The 16,942-nt window shown below is 44.7% G+C and overlaps 1 protein-coding gene across 1 annotated transcript in view; it reads left to right on the top strand.

The window, feature by feature from the left end:
- Positions 1–362: 362 nt before the first annotated feature.
- The window catches only part of T265_14673 (hypothetical protein), a gene marked incomplete at both ends in the record, with an annotated part of 40,029 nt that continues 23,449 nt past the window's right edge, over positions 363–16,942 (top strand). The window contains 9 exons of the mRNA XM_009174700.1: positions 363–482; positions 526–578; positions 616–700; positions 741–839; positions 872–1,087; positions 1,125–1,262; positions 1,312–1,472; positions 9,959–10,250; positions 16,363–16,626. Coding sequence (XP_009172964.1) covers positions 384–482; positions 526–578; positions 616–700; positions 741–839; positions 872–1,087; positions 1,125–1,262; positions 1,312–1,472; positions 9,959–10,250; positions 16,363–16,626 — 1,407 coding nt within the window. The remainder of the gene's footprint in view (positions 483–525; positions 579–615; positions 701–740; positions 840–871; positions 1,088–1,124; positions 1,263–1,311; positions 1,473–9,958; positions 10,251–16,362; positions 16,627–16,942) is intronic.

Raw genomic sequence — 16,942 nt, 5'->3', positions numbered from 1 at the left:
AAATACTATCTGGGATGTCTGTATCTCAAATTCAGTAATGATTTCCTGCTTGCTGCTGTCCAGATCTGAACAGCCTGGGTTTATCGTAGCTCTCGGACTTCCTGTTGGTGGTGTGGTGGTCATGCACCGAAGGGACGTCACGTCTAATAGTTTTGCTTTTTTCTTAAGGTGTATGACAGTGTAACACTAGTATTCAAATTTGGTAATTCCACAGTCGTTCCGATGTTCTGGTGACAGCGACTGGGGTTTTAAACCTCAGTTCTTATGAGTACTTTGCAGGACATCAAACCCAGGCCTTTTTGTGACATTGGGTCAGATGGGTAGAACGCTTTTTTCACACTACTCTGGTCTCTCCTTGCAGCTTGTCAAACTCCGGATCTGTTATGAGTGGTCTAGAAAACGACCCCCTTCCGGAAAATGAAGAGTACAATGTATTCCCTTCCAACAGTAGCACTCTTTTTTTCGAGGATCCGAGTACAAAGGTAAATCCTCCTTGTATTTGAACTGTAATATGATAAAACTCAGGTCACTTCTATGTGCTCGCTTTCCAACATGTTGTTCCTTGGCACAAACCGTGGGTAAGTGAAACGCCTAATTTGTAATGTTCTTCTGCAGCACCGTTACTCAGTATATTCTGGAAGAGTGTGAAATGAATGAGACAACCTTCTCCTACGTCGAACTACTGGCTAGAACCATCAGCGTAGGTTATTTGAGATATTCCTACGCAAGAGCTTTCACAGGATTCAGATGTTGTTCGGATGGACGCATGCACTGAGCTCAGACTATTGACACTCTTAAGCAGCAATGTCGTCTGTGTTTGTGATGCCGAGCAGCTAGAGGTTTGCAACAATACTCGTTTATTTTACGACAGATGGTTAACTTTTTCCCAACTTGTCGTGGGGTTTCCACTTTCCAGTTGCAGCCAGACGGCGCACAGACAGCCAAAGTAGATTGTCGGTTGTTCATCACCCTTTTCGTCCAGCTTTGTTTAGCTTTTCATACTCGGTTCATCCAAATTTATCGAATTACACCTACAAATGCTTCACTCGTCTTTGAACACAAACTTTCTGTTTTGCCCAGCTCTCTGGTAAGGATCCGCAACAACTACTGTTACACAGGTTCAGTGTGTTGGGGAGAATTTTCTATGTTTCGCCACTGAAGGCCGTTATATATCGTTAAATCTGCATACAAAGGCTACCACCGACCTGTTTTCCTATGACCAGCAACAGAACAGCAGACCGTTTCTGGCGCTAGTAGCAAATGTATGTTAACTGATCATTTGCCTTCGTGAACTCATTCTTTACTTTCCAGGATGAATTCCTTATCTCCGGCCCCGGATCGCTTGGAGTCATCGTGGATGCGAACGGAACTTCTCACAGACCACCTTTACAGTTGTCTCCAAACGTGTTGAGTGTTTTTGTTTGGAAGGAATATGTGTTTTCGTTAACCGATGAGTTTTTTACAATACACAGGTGGGTACCTGTTGTGATTGCGTGCTTGCTTGTAATGTATTGTTTGAATTTTGGTGACCAGGCAGCTGTTTTTACTTTTTTTTAAGCGTGCACTGCTTTCGTACGCCTGGATATGGGATGTTCTTCAGTGACTCATCATTACGAAATGAAATCATCTTTGCTTTCAGCTTTGTTTCAGGTCGGTTGAACGATTCATACGTTACTAGTACATATTTATTGCTCCAAAGATAGCTAGACAGTCAAAATTGCTGCTCTTTCATTTATCATACTTGTGTGAATCACTTCATCGTAGTGGTAGATGTCTCACCATGCCAAAGCGGTGCTGTGGTTTCATGCAACTAGAAGTCCACTTGACAGCCACATGCGGTTTGACCTTATAGAGTATCTCGCATCGTTTGTTCACGTATGGTTGATCTACACTGCAGTGGTGTTGTGGATGGTTATCCAAAGTGCACATGTTTGTTACCGAAAACGCATCAAAACGACTGGCGAAACAGAATTTACTGTTTATTCTTATCGTTAGAAACGCTGTTCCCAAACTGAACTAACTTGGCTTCAAGCTTCCATCTGGTTCATCAAACGAACCGCAACCCTAAAAACGTCTATCCTCACTGGAGGCGTACAACAAAAGCCTGCGGATTGAGTTAATTACGCTTTTTCACTAACGAATCCATGTTGCTCGCAATCCGGTTTGGATTGGCTGTTTCTGAAAACCATTTCGAATTTTTCGTTGGATTGCATCAGGCCTGTCAAATTAACAGGCCGCTCATGAATTGGGCTGTTAGGAGTAATGTTGTTCAAAGACAGTAAGGGGAACTGATCCCATGAAATTGATTTTGAATAAGACTAGATGTAGAGACAGTGATAAACACACAACCGATAGTCTATCTGTTATGTAGGCTGCATACCCATGCTGCCCGTTTTATTCGCATCGAAATGCACTGCACAATGTAGGAACTTCAAAGCTGTATTACTGACCAAAGCAATTTTCAAATGTTAGTGCATTCTTTGGAATGCAAAGTCCGATTACACGTAGTATGAATGGGAGGATACCCGAGATAGATTCGCTTAGTCTGTGGGCGCTGTAAGTGTTTTGGATGGCAAACCATTATGGTTCGAACTATTGTTACCAATTCTAGTTCCGTGTTTTATCCATGTAGACTTTCCGAATTCCGTATGAACGCTTGGCACAATGTGGTGCATCGGTGTTGAACACTAATGGCATGCCGTCGATGGTAATGATGATGACAGTCTGCTCACTTTTTGTGCCCCCAGACTGGCAGACCAGCAAAATCTGCAGACGACACCAAAGAAGCATCGTCAAATTGACCACTAAGACTTATTCATTAACAATGAGTGGTCGGAAGTAAGACGACTGACTCAAGATTGGCTGTCTGACCAACATCACGCATTCAGTAAAAACATTCTGGGTCTTTAAGATTTTGGTATTTCTTTATGCTTGACCACGTTATGGACTCACGTTATGGCTATATGCTTAACAGCATATGTGAACTACAGCTGACTGCATGCTTGAGAGCAGGAAGCTAGTTTCTAACTTACACTGATGTGGTATGAGCGCAAACTTACTTACCGGAAGGTCCGTGGTTCGAACCCGACCTCTGCATCTCCTGGCTAGACTTAGGCAACCTGGCAGAATCTCAGCCGTCGCGTTTCCTTCGAACGCCATGACAGCAAGGTGCTGAAAGGATGTTACAGCTGAACGATTTTTTAATTATACTATTGTAATCTGGAGGAATGTTCAAATGATTAATCCTTATGGGGTGAGTTATTCCTGCGTTTGAAAGCTGTGTTTGATGACGGATATATCATCCTTGTATTTGTTGGTGAAGTTTTGGGATATGCACAACAGTAATTCGTAGAGCGCTGAGCAGTATTTGGGGGGGGGGCGGTATGACGTCAACGGAGCTTCCTACACCTGGTTGGTCACTGAATCGAGAGTAAGAATTGGAATATCTGTTGCACTCTACTTGAAATCTTGTTCCACGGTGCTAATATGGCGCAATCATTAGAAGTCACGCAGCCGGGCTGGTGGACGAAAGGAACCGGACTCCTAAAACGAAGATACTCAACGAACCAACCAGACACAGGATAATTGGGCCACAACGCAACCCAAATCCCTAAAAGATCAATCAAATCATGTACTAGCTAATCTCCGAACAACCAGTAACGTTGCACTTCCACTTACAACTGATTGATGATATCACCTCGACTTGCAACTAAGTCACCCAGCTTAGCGAACAAACCAACTGCGATGCCGTCGGAAAGTCGTCTTCTTATCATGTCTAAAAAACACCTGCCAATAAAAGTCCAGGTAGGTTGCTCAGTGTCGTGCTATCAATCTTTTGTGCGCCTAGCCTTCAAGCTCAAAGCGAATGGTTTCCGTAAATACGAGGATTAGCTCTTTCGAATATTCTACAATAACATGTGTGGATATTTTGTGTGCTACAGTGAGTCTCGCAAATACTCGACAGTCTGGTGCAAAGGAATATTACTGTATAAAGACATGACATCAACAGAAGACACCTTTTGCGGACGCTCTAAGATTGGTCTAAAATTTATGCGAGTTGAAAAGAATCCTTTGTACCATGATTTGTAAGAGCATTTAAAATTTCGACCATCTGACCAGCTTTTGGTAGGCAAAATCATGCATGGCCACAGTGAGTCTCAGGGGAATCTCATCCCTGTATTCTAAGTGATACCCATGGGTACCACGTGGAACCCTGGTCCATGAGCAGCAAGCGGGATTTCCACCCGATGAAGGATGTGTCAATCACATTTTCAAACTCTATCAGCTGTTAGATCAGTGGTGAATGTACAGAGGACCTGCAGCCTTGGTGTTCCCTGACTTAAAGTGTCCATCAGTTCTTGTTGGTTGATCAGTTCTTCTTGTCTTGCTTCAACAAGAAATACCCAAGTGTGTGGGAAGCCGAGTTATATAATGTTCATTCTTTGAACGTGCTCTTGCGCTTTAAGGAAAAGCATTCGAGGCGATGGAGGACTCTTTTCTTTCAACGTCTTCCGCACTGTAACAAGAACACCCCCCCTGAATTCATCCTCCCACACTTGAATGCGTAAATTGTGGGGATAGTAATTCCGGTGTCGTTCGGAACGCAGATGACCCTCTATTAGCACAAAAAAATATGCACCCAGTGTGCTTGTATACTCGCTTTGAACTACTTGTGAGTAGCGACAACAAAGAGGATATCTACCTCCACATGTCTAATCTGGCCTCTGGTCAGGAAAGTTTCCATGACGAACGTTGGTGCCCGTGGCCAAAACGTCAGATTGCACAGGCTCGTGGAAAATTCGAACAGCGCTGTGGATATCTGGCGACCAACGCTGTGTTGCGCACGTTTGCACCTGTCACTAAGCGAGACCCTTTAATCGCAGCGGGTTCATTGCTGTAACACCTGGTGAAACTCGGTGGAAAATTCGAACAGCGCTGGGGATATCTGGCGACCAATGCTGTGTCGCGCACGTTTGCACCTGTCACTAAGCGAGGCCCTTTAATCGCAGCAGGTTCATTGCTGTAACACCTGGTGAAACTCAGCTGAATGCCGGCGAATATTTTCTGGATCGCTCGATAGCAGCACACATGCCTGTAGAGCCAGGTGAGCACACGGCAGTTTTTCTCAATGTCTTAGTTGGACAACAAGTGAGGAACAACCTTGTCGTATATCAAATCTCATGCACGAGTGCATGAGAAGCAGTGAAGCGTCAGTGCCAACACTGATGTTGCTCTCTTTGATGATTATGATGATGATGCACTCGTGACTGTAGCTATGGATGCGGAAAAGGATAGACGCCGCCGTAAGGGCTTCTTTTACCCGATAGGGGTTTGTGTTCCTGCTACAGGGCTACCGATGACAGGTGGGTATGTTGTGTAAAGAGTGTGCCTACATCAGTACCGGAGCCGCGTCTTTCCAATGCACGTGGCGGCTGCTTATGGCTGGTAATAGACATGTACTTCGTGAACCTGTGGTGATATATCGTTGCCCGAACATTCTCATAGTTTCTTCAAGAACAGTGAGGAACATTAATGTCTTGGATATCTCTTGGTCAGCTCGGTAAATATATAATGCTCAAAATTGGAACTCATTACTCAACCTAATTGCTCAACGGCTGTTTGGACCATTTGACAGTCAGTTTTCTGTCTCTGCTCTTTTTTCTAATCATAATTCAACAGCCAATCATAACTGCTTATTCCGCTATGTAGCTGTTTTAAACATAAGTTATGCACTGATCTGATAGCGTGGTCTCGGACGTAGTGGAGTTCATGATAAGTGCAGACAACACAGGCCTCATAGACGAATTTTACTTCTGAAAATCGCAGCTCAACAACGTCGAAAGTTGACTCATTGTTTTCAACTGAGGATTGGCCGAACATTTCGAAAGCAGTTCAGCTGGCCTGCTGCAACACAGCCTGTGGAGATAGTGCATACGGTCGAATGGAATTCAAACCTTGGTCGCCCGTCGTAAGATGAAATAGCGTACGAAATATCCGTACTGAAACGTGACAAGGTAATAGGACCGGACGGTCTGTATCCAGCCCTCTTCAAAGAAGGCAGAGAATTTCTGGTGACCCAGATGACAAATCTGATTGGTGCTATATGGAACGAAGAGAAGGGCGTGTCGACAATTATTCCTATCTTCAAAAAGGGTACGCGAACGCTGTGTGAAAACCATCGTTGCATCAGCCTGTTAGCTATGGCATCGAAGGTGCTCTATGGTCATATTTTTCGACAGTTGACTGAACACAGGGAGAAGCAGATTCGCGAAAACCCAACTGCATTCCGTCGTGCAAGAGGATGCATCGATCACATATTCACCCTTTGACAGATTCTTGAACAGCGACCAACAATGGTTGTGTTCCCATAAAGGAAACTACTCACAAGGTTGCTGAAAACTCTTCGACAGCCCACGACCAGTTTAGCCGTTCTTGGGGCTCATCAGGTAGGCGCAGTCCCCGAGTTTCCATCAACATTATGTTCCACTTGAACCTAAATTGGACTGTTTTTGAGAAATACACTCATTTGGTTTTCACGAGAGACTCAACTGAATCTCTCGTTTATGATATTCTATAATTGAATGTGCTGCACACAGACCACCTCGTGTTTCAGTTGGCACGACATTCGAGATATCGCTGTATATTTTCATAAGGGAAACTACTCACAAGGAAAAGTCCAATTTGGGTTCAAGTAGAACCTAAGGTTGATGACGGAAACTCGGGGACTGCGCCTACCTGATGAGCCCCAAGAAGGGCGAAACCGGTTGTGGGCTGTCGAAGAGTTTTCAGAAACCTTGTGAGTAGTTTCCTGATGAAAATATATGGCGATATCTCGAACGTCGTGCCAACTGAAACATGAGACGGACTGTGTGCAGCACATTCAGTTGTAGAATATCATAAACGAGAGATCCATTTGAGTCTCTCGTGAGAACCAAATGGTTGTGTTCCTTCATCTAAAAGCTTCGTTTGACTCTGTGGGCTGTCAGGCACTATGACTGTCTGCGCAGTAAATTCTCGATCCTCTAAGGTGCTGTACGCCATCTGCCGCGGCCGTGTCTACGGGAAGCTCTCTTCTGAATTTACCACATTAGGCGGTGTCAGACAGGGCTGTCCACTTCCACCTTTCCTCTTCAACTTCGTCATTGATATGACCATCGAAGACTCACTATCAGCCTGTGGGATCGAAGTGCTCCCGGGGCGTCCCCTCATAAATGTCGAGTGCGCAGGCGACATAGCGCTTCTTGGATCTGACTCGTGGTAATGCAAACAACACAAAATAATCTAAATGATCCCGCCTCACGGTTTGGCATGCGTTTCACAAAGACGATGATGAAGATGAAGATGATATTTTCACCCAGATTGGGAAGACCAGAGCAGCTTTTGTGGGCCTGTGTCACATGTGGCGTAGGCGTGATACCAGCCTATTCGTCAAGGTCGAGTTTACAATGCTGTGGTGCGCTCCATATTACTGTACGGATCAGACACCTGGCCGCTGCGCACCGAAGATATCAAAAGACTTTCAGAGTTTGACCAGCGAAGTATTGGCAGGGTGGGAACACCGAATAAGCAATGCTGAAGTATGTCGAATGGCATTCGGAATAAATAATTCACCTTCGATAGATGAACTGATCACACTTTATAGGTTGCGCTGGCTTGGCCACGTGCTCCGTATGCCAGTCGACTGAATTCCTAGAAGAGTTCCTTTCGCACAACCACTTGAAGGGTGGAAGAGTACCGGAGGCGGTCAAACAATGACTTGGCAGCGAAGTTTGAAAGCCATTACCAGCAAACTCAGCTGCGCTGGTCACTGTGGTCTTCCTGGATGGGGACCCCGAGACGGGCCACATCATTTGTTAGATACATTATCAGACATGGCCCGTCGCGCTCTCAGTGGCGCTCGTACATCCAACGTATTGCCTTTAATGCATAGCTTCCTTCTCATTTCTTCCACTTGACTGCTCACTGACAGTGTTGTAGTTACGCACCAATTTGTCAGCTCCCGCTTCCAATGCGCAGCTGCTTACCCACCTCCCCAAGTCATCGGTGAACGAAACCGTGGCAGTCACAACCACTGTACGACAAGTATGCGGTTCTTAAAGCTGACAGTGATGATGATCGTGATAGGAAAGAAGGATTTCAAAGCGGCCGAAATTACAATGTTTTCTTTGGTCTAATGTAACTTCATCAGCGTCTTCACGTTATTGGTGGGACTCCGAAATTTTTTCAAACTTGCCGTGTATATTTGACGTTTGTTAGTTTTCTTACACACTTAATTTCCCTCACGACTTTTCAGTTTAAGAATGGTGTTTTGTGATTTTTCGGCGTAGGAAGTCGAAATCTGTAGTAAATCCGGTGGCAGTATGTCTTGAACGTCCGATTGTACGTAGTTGAACGACAACAGACAAGGTCAGGAAAAACCGGTGGCCTGTGTATTGCATTGTGTAGCTTCTGCTTGCGTAATCATCAGGGTGAAGTTTGTTACATGTTACATGCGGTGAGTCGCCAGTGTTACTTTCAATGAGAATGATGACCAGTCTTCTGCGAGTGTGTCTTATTGAAAATGCCCGCGTTTTCGGCCAACCATACCAGTACATGCTTTAAGATTGTCATCCTCGTGGAGACACATGGATCATGTGTTCAAGTGAGTGGGTGTGTATCGAGGCAGGCACTTCATCAGGGACTGAATATAGTTGGTACAGCGTTTGTTCTTGTCCGGACCATCTTTGTGGGCCACGTTAACGCCGAACAGATACTCATACTAATTGTACCATGATTCAAAAGTGACACCAAGTTGAAAGTCACCCAACGGTTTATCTGCCGTCAGGGACGACCGGCTGTTATTTGTCGCAGCGACCCGTCGTTCTATAGTTTCCGTCTGTTGTTACAACAACTCCACGGCAAATGCACTGAGATAAGCCCCTTTCACGTTTGTAACTCTGAACTGGAAAGCGTTACTTAGAGGTGGTGCCTCAGTAGCACAGAACAGCAAGACTATCGCCCGGATGAGACAACTGAACTAAATCATAAATACCGTCTTGAGCTTCTCATCAGTTGGATCTGATTTAATGGGCTTAGATTGGACTGTTGACTGTCCTTATGTGGAAATGTTTGGTGCCACAAGCGAAGCCAGGTATCAGACCGAAGTGAACGAATTAACCATTCATCCGAAAAAGCAATCAAAAACCCAACTTATGTATATGTGAACACAACATAAATCGCACGGTTTGTCCAGTTAGCGGCAAACACTTCTAGACGAATGTTTCGCTTTTGACTGGCGTTTTCTGATTCTGACTTGGTAGGCTTACGTATTCCTGGACTAGAACATATGTTACATGTCTGAAAATCTTTCAAATAAAGCTGACCAGTGTTCTCATTGTCCTGATAACTCATCTGGAAGTCAACCCTAGTAGGTATAACTACCACACTGATCCTAAGCTTGGAAATACTCCTCTACCATCTGAAAATTTAGTTAAACAGTTTTGCGCAACCGGCTGTGAAACTGAACTTTCTCGCACGTTTCTGCTATCCCAACTCCACTCTCTACTGCCGATTTTTTTTAAAGACGAGGCTAGCAACAATATAACTAAACCGTAATATTGTATTGTTTCCGTTGCGACGTGGACAATAAAAGCGTACCCTATTAAGGATAAAAATGTGAAGGTAATTATTGGCCAATTTCATCATCTCCAAGCGCTAGATATACGTTCTTACCAGCTATCGATTGTGGTTGCTTCTTTTCAGTCATCGGCTATGGGCAAGTATCTAAATTGGGAAAAGAATTCCTTATTGAATTTGAAGTTAATTTGGCTGAACTGAGAGGCAGTCTTCGAGCCTCTCCACGTAATTGAGACTCCGAGACAAGTTCTTCAAGGGTGGAACCACAGATTCTCTGTTCAACAGCGATACTAGTAAATTACAACGTCAAACATGTCATTTTGTTGTTTCCTCTTTATCCTAGTATTTTCAACCAGAAACAATTGCAGACTGTGCTTCTTCCCAACGCGATCGCTGGTTGCTTCTCGTCTCGCAACCCGCACTTGGTGTTCGTCGCCTACGTATCCAAAGCAAGTGGTCTTGTAGACATTTTGTCCATTGGCCCGGAGCGTTGGGACCGATTTGCTCGCAAACTAATTTTGGCCGGTTGTTTACAGCAGGCGAAACAACTCGTACAGAGAGAACAGCAGCGTGTTGAAGACATCTTTCAAGCACAACTGGCTAGCAGTAAAAATGAGCAGAGTGTGTTCTCCACGGTATGCTTTGGTTTATTTTGTTTCTCCATTTCGTCATGAGAGATACTTGTTCCACCTTTTTAAAGCTATCGAGTTGAATTAACCCTCTTTGTACACCCCTTTATTTTCATAAGTGTACTTCAAAAGAGAACGAGTTTATGGTGGTTTTTGTCTTAGGATGTGGCATGAATTTGTTATGAAACCTAATTGAAAACCTTCACGGAGGTCATTCAACGACTGCATAGTCTGTTTTGGATCTCCATGAAGGATCAAATTTTTAGTGGACCTGTTGACTGAGTAAAGATGCATCTTTTCGACAAAATTTCCCCCACTGTGCCTTCCCTAACATGTAACAAACGAAACGGCCTATTGGTTGATGATCACGTGGCTGACGATCTGTTTGCCGAGCTTGGCAGTTAATATGCAAGTGTTTCATCACCATTCGTCAACTTACCATCACTGCACATCGGTGGTGACGAAACGTTTGCAAGTCGGTTGCCACGCTCGGCAGATCAACACCACCTGAGCAACAACCAATAAACTCACTCGAGGTACCAGTTTTCCGACATATTACCAGAAACCTGACCACTTTACTGCACACAATCAATTGTGCGATGGAAGGAACTTGCATACGTGATGATGCCTCGAATGGTACATTGGCACCTCAAACAGCAAAGACTCTGGCGAAACAGATTTAGTCCTGGAAATTCTTGCTTGCCTTTTCTAATTCGCACCGTCGAAGCTAGCCGACCTCTAAAAAAAGTGAACTTTTCTGCGCTAGCCGAATCGCTCGTCGCTTCGCGCAGGTCTAACTAAATTATTTGCTCACCTAATTGTGTTTCTCAACTGAAACACAGTTTGCATTTTGTGTTGATTTACACATCCACGTGGCTTATGCAAGTAAGCTCAGTGATCAAGCGATGAAGCTAATGACAGGAGAAACGGTGGTTCGAAATCAACCTTAAATTTTCTACCCCTTGAAAATCCCAACCCTATATCAACCTCCATGCTTCTTTCGAGTTGTGGAGCAGCAATGCGTCTAAAGGGTGTCAAGTCTGTACAACTTGATCCAACTCGTTAGGTTCTCGGACTAATGCACAATGTATATGTATCTTATTTGTCTTTACCGGATCCTTTGACTGCTTAATGTTGATAGGCAAGCGACTGGTGTTGCTAGAGACATTGTCAGATATGGCCCAGTCGCTCCCTCAATGGNTTGCTCATATGCTGGGTATGCAATTCGACGGACGCTGTCAAAGTTTTCTTTTCGCGCAAACACGTTAAGGTTGGAGGCGAGCAAGAGGTGGTCAAACAATGACTTGGAAGCGAAATAGTAAAGTCTTCACCAGCAAATTTGGCTGTGCTGGTCATTACCGTCTTTCCCGATGATAACCTCAATACGGGGCCCCCTCAGTGCCGTGACTTGCATCCTTGCCATTGCCTTCAATGCGTAGTTCCCTGCATAGCACCCCCCCAAATCACCGGTGAACGAAACTGCGGTAGCTACAACCACTGTACGACGAGTACGCGGTTATTACAGCTGACAATGATGATGATGATGACTGGTGTTGCTCCGGGAAAGCTGTAGTTTGCAGAAAACTAATTGCCGGCCACGTAAGAATTTTCGCTTACTACAGAGTACTCAAAGTGCGAAGTCCAAAATGAAAAGGCAACTAGTTGATACTATGCGGCGATGTTGTGGACTAGGGAATTCTGCATTCATAACAGGATGCGATAGGAAGAAAGCTTGTTTTAGTAATATGGTCATGGCGTTGGCAGAAACTTAACTTTCCTAAAGCGTTCATACGGAAAGTATAATGCCGAAACGAATATGCGGCTTCAGGCAGCACATAGCTGACCCAGTAGTGGGTTCGCTGTGAGATGACTCTATTTGTTTACATTCGATTAGGTAAATTCCCCACTGAAAAGTTTGCTTTTCACCGTAACAAACAGATTCGTACGCAGACTTACCTATCACCCTGTCTCTCCGGTTAGAATTGTGTTATGTAAAATTGTGCGCATATAAATATATATAAATGCGCATAAATGTTTCCGGTCATTTGGTTTGTTACTAGTACGCTCGTTGGCTTGAGAGGTTATTTGTGAATCTTGTTCACAATTGATCTCGTCCTCCCTCCAGGAAGCGCAAAATCGTGTTCGGTTCTAGCAGTTTGCTCTGTTGGGGGTCTATTGTACAATCCCTGGAAACATTGTGCCTCCTCCCGTTAAACTGTCTTTCTTTCTCACTTGTTTGTGCAATGACGTCTTGTATTCGTCGGTGGAAATGCGGTGTATGTTTTTGTAACCAAAACTATTCCGCAGTAGGATACGTCGCTCCAATACTGTATCTCAATATTTTTTCTTCCCTTCTTGTTTATTCAGAGATCTCGTCGTGTGTATGGTTTGGTCGGGTTTTATCATTTTGAACAGGGTGATTTCCAGCACGCTGGACTCTTTTTCGAGAGGTCCCTAATGGATATCCGTGAGGCAAGTCTCGTGTAATATTGGTGATTTTTCTATATAGCTTTATTTTCTGTGCATATTCGAAACAGCCTCACCGAATAGGACTAACTCTCCGTAGACTGAGGTCTGATATGAGAATGATTTAGCACAGCAGAAATCACCGACTGCACGAGTGGTACCAATTGCCGGTCGAATTTCGGACCGGTCTTCTTGGTCTTAAAAGACTTTCTCTAAGACGTATTACTTCCATCAAGGTGAAAAAGTGGAATGGTGTGCCGAGTGCTCTATGCCCTGTCTCATATACAGTTCATTTTTACAGTTACTCAGTTATAAACGGTGTGCAAGAGTATAATGGTTCCAGCTGCTACAGTTTTGTTCACCGAGGATCAGGAGAATGCGGGAATGACAATCACGCTTTGGAAGCCATGATCCAGTCACTTCGTTGACGTTAAATGGTTCTATTTGTCCCCATATTGCATGCAGCGAGAGAGGTGCGTACTAAAGGCATTAGCTTTGATGCATGACCACCATTGGCTGCATAACAATCATATCTTTCAAGATCACTAACCATTGGTTTGTCCCTTCCCGGAGTCTCCATCCGGAGCAATGACAGTTATCAGTGCAACTGATTTGACCGGTAAGGTCTTTCACGTTTTATTACCAAGCCATGGACTGACCTTTTCTGATGTGTCCTTATCCGATACACGACTAGGTGAAAAAAGTTCTGCGAGGCAAACGAGATGACCCAACCAACGTAACCTATGGGGTGTGACCAGCTAATCTATCGGGGGAGAGTTACCTTTTCCGAAAACCCTCTGGCTTACCTAAGAATTGCAGATTCGGTGTTCCTACCAGATTTGTGTAATCTTTCGGAGATATCGATAGTTAAGCACATAGTCTTCTGGATGCAGTGGCTATGTCTCTGATCCGAATAGGAGGACAGATCGAGCCACAGTAGCGTGTACTCAACCCTTGACAGCTAAACTGATGTCACGGACCCACAAATGTCGGAGGTTGGCAAATTTTTTCCTGACCTTCCCGATTCGGGAGGTGATTTCATCATTCGCCAGTTCACCTTAGCTGCGCAGATAAACGACCTTATCTACTCAATTGACCGCGAATCTGACACTCTCGATGATAGATCAACCCACGTGGGATAATGGCAAGAAGCGACTTGTAGAACATGTTCACTAGACTAAAACCCCATTGGTTTGACGTAAGATTTTCTTGCACCCTTCTTAAATATTGGAACTACCATCAAAGCACTGCTTCCTCTCCGGTTTTGCGTCATCAAGCTAGCCGCAAACGATTCAGCACCTTTGAAAAGTACGGGATGCAAACTGTCTGGACCAGGCGCTTTGTCGCACTTAGGCGATGAGATTTCAAACTGAACTGGCGTTAGCTTTCCATATGGTTCTACCGTTAAATTCGTGGGAGTCAGTCGAACTCTTCTTCACAGTGTTCAGAGTACCGTTTAGTGTGAATGAATTGAGATTCCATCCTTTTCGGAGAATTTTTGCCAACAACTCCCTCCTCCTCCTTCCCCCCCGAAACATTTGATCAGGTTAGCTGGAATGGGTTTCATGTTGCGAGAGCTTTCTCAACTCCATAGTTTCTTCGCTGTTCGGTCTTTTAGGGATGTGAGCGCAACATCATAGTCGTTTTTCGGTGATATCATCATCATCATCATCATCATCATCATCATCATCATCATCGATGTAGTTTTCCTGACATCAATGAAGGCGGCTGATCGTGCGAAGATCCACTGCTCATTGGCGTCTACAAGCGATTTGGGGCAGACGAATTTTACTGGTTATTTAAGCTTTTCAACTAGCTCAACTCTTTCATGTTGGATTGTCAGGGCGCTTTGTATTGACTTTGTGTCAGGTTATGTCAGCTTGCGTACTCTCGAGGGGAAGCGAATTGCTACGCATGTCCATACAAAACCTGAGTCGGTCGACCTGGGCATTTGTATGACACGCTAGAGTCACAGTATCTATACCTATTCCTGACCGAAGTAGCCTCAGAGCTACCGTCTGTCGAAGAGTGTTGATACTACAAATAAGCACGTCGATACGCAATGACCTAAATTGAGCCAGTTAGCGTAACGGCTCAAAGGTGGCTATTAGCTTCAATCCGATCCAGTTTAGCGCACTTAACCGTGGAGCTAAACATAACCTCTACACCGTAGATGCCGCGAGCCACTGCACCACGAAGATTAAACAGCGAGAAATCTGGGTTCGTCCCGACCGGTTTGGGATGTATAACCGAACTAAGGCTTTATATACGTGTTTCGGAATCACAGCGTACATTGGTCTAAGGGGGAAACAAGGTCTGAGCAAGAATTATCTGTTGACCATTTGGACGCGTATAAGAAAGCCACAGTGTGGAACGAATTTTTCAAATTCCATAAGGGTTTAGGGTTAATTTTTTTATTTTACTGGGCAGTTTATATGCCAGGCAACGGTTAGGTGAGTGACAACTTAGTAAATCAGAAGGACTTAGTTGGTGGTATGGAGAGCAGCCAGTGAACGAGGAGTGAATGGCACTTCCCTGTTGCATAGGTCCAAGAATAAATTTTGGCTGAGGTATCCCACCGTGATCTTTTGACTCAATGGTCTGGCGCACGAGGCAGTGGGAGAATTTCGGATTCTTTCCAGAGACCCCTGCTCTAGCATATGACTCAAAAGTAAGGGCCGTGGAGCAGCGGTTTTTTGGATTTCTTGAGACCCCGCTGTTGCTTCAGTAGTCTGAACCACTTGGCTGCAGAACGATGACCCAGATCGAGTGCGCAGGAAACAAAGCACTGGTCTCTCACTCGTGATGCTACTGTGCATGGTCGTTGTGTTTGGAGCCGCATGGGGCTTGTCGCAAGGTTTATGTTTTTCAAGTGCATTAGATAATTCACCGGCGATCACGGTCAACCTACAGGCGACCGGACTGTGCGGTTTTTAGAGTCGGTCTTTTCTAACTCGTGCTTCTTCGGTGTTTCCGCAGTTATGAACATGCTGGTCGCCAGGGGGGGAGGAAACGCCTTACCGTTTTCACCCTCCTGTCACAGTAAACAGTACGGCTTTACACTTCATAATACGATTTCGCTGTTTTTTGTCTGGCTGCTTTCGGTTGAACCTCTTAGCATCGTTAAATTTCATCCTAGGTAACCCTCAGGATTATTGTGACACTAAAGCCTGACAACAACGCCAAGGTATTGGTTTTATGTTGGGTCTTATCTAAAATAGAGCTGGTCTAGCCACAGCCCAACATTGTGCTTATCGCAGAAGTAACCGTGAAGTTTGCATCCTTAATTATTTGGGTAGTTAGCTGAGCGTTGATAATACGTCTCTTCACGTGCCTGCCTCGCCCTTAATCGGGATCTGTAGCACGGTTTATTTCTTCCGCTGAATCATTTAGGTTTTCTGAGATCGTTGGATGAATTCTGCTTCAGGAACTTTTCATGACTTTACGTGTTGCCCTCAAGCTGGAGGTTGTGTGACCAAAGCATACAGATTCCTTTTGCCATATGGCTCTTCGTCACATCGGTCAAAAGAGTTGAGGCTGTCCTTAAACTTCGTGACGTCCTTCCTCTGTGCTTGAATACTAGTTGGGTCCCGCCGGTCGATATGGACTGCAATTTAACCCTATGTAACCCCCCCTGTTTATTTCGTTTTAGCTGCTCTGTCGCTACGAAAACCTCCTACCGAATAGATTCGCATTTGCACCTCATTGGTTCTACAACCTCAGCTGTCAGAAACCAACTGATGATGATTCGAACAACATTCGCCGAGTCGCTGAACTATGCTTGTCTCATTCGATCGATACCAAAGGACAACCAAACTTGGCCGCGAATGCCACCTGGACCGTGCGATACGAACAGTTTTTATTCTCTTTCCTACAGAAACATCATAAGAGCAAATTCACGGAGAAATACATGCATGTAGGTTGTTTGATCCTGTGTATATGTGCATACAGTTTGACACTCAGTTTCCATTAGTTTATGATACATAATGTCCTTGACCCAGATTGACGTCTGTCTGTCTTTGAGTACCAGCCGAGGTTAAGCTAGATGCGAATCAAGTCCACCCAGTACCCAGTCGCGCGGCTGTTACTGCATGCAGAAGCACCCAGTACACAGCACTCTTCGACCGGCCGCATCGACGTTCTCCTTATCACCCTACCGTTACGCCAAATATAGGTGGAGTGTAAGGAGATTTGGGAATTTTCGGTGAATATATCGTCAGCCAGTTTATGCC

The sequence above is a fragment of the Opisthorchis viverrini genome (assembly GCF_000715545.1).
Source record: "Opisthorchis viverrini unplaced genomic scaffold opera_v5_241, whole genome shotgun sequence".
Lineage (NCBI taxonomy): Eukaryota > Metazoa > Platyhelminthes > Trematoda > Opisthorchiida > Opisthorchiidae > Opisthorchis > Opisthorchis viverrini.
Note: the sequence above shows the minus strand (reverse complement) of the source record. Positions and strands in the feature narration are given on the sequence as shown.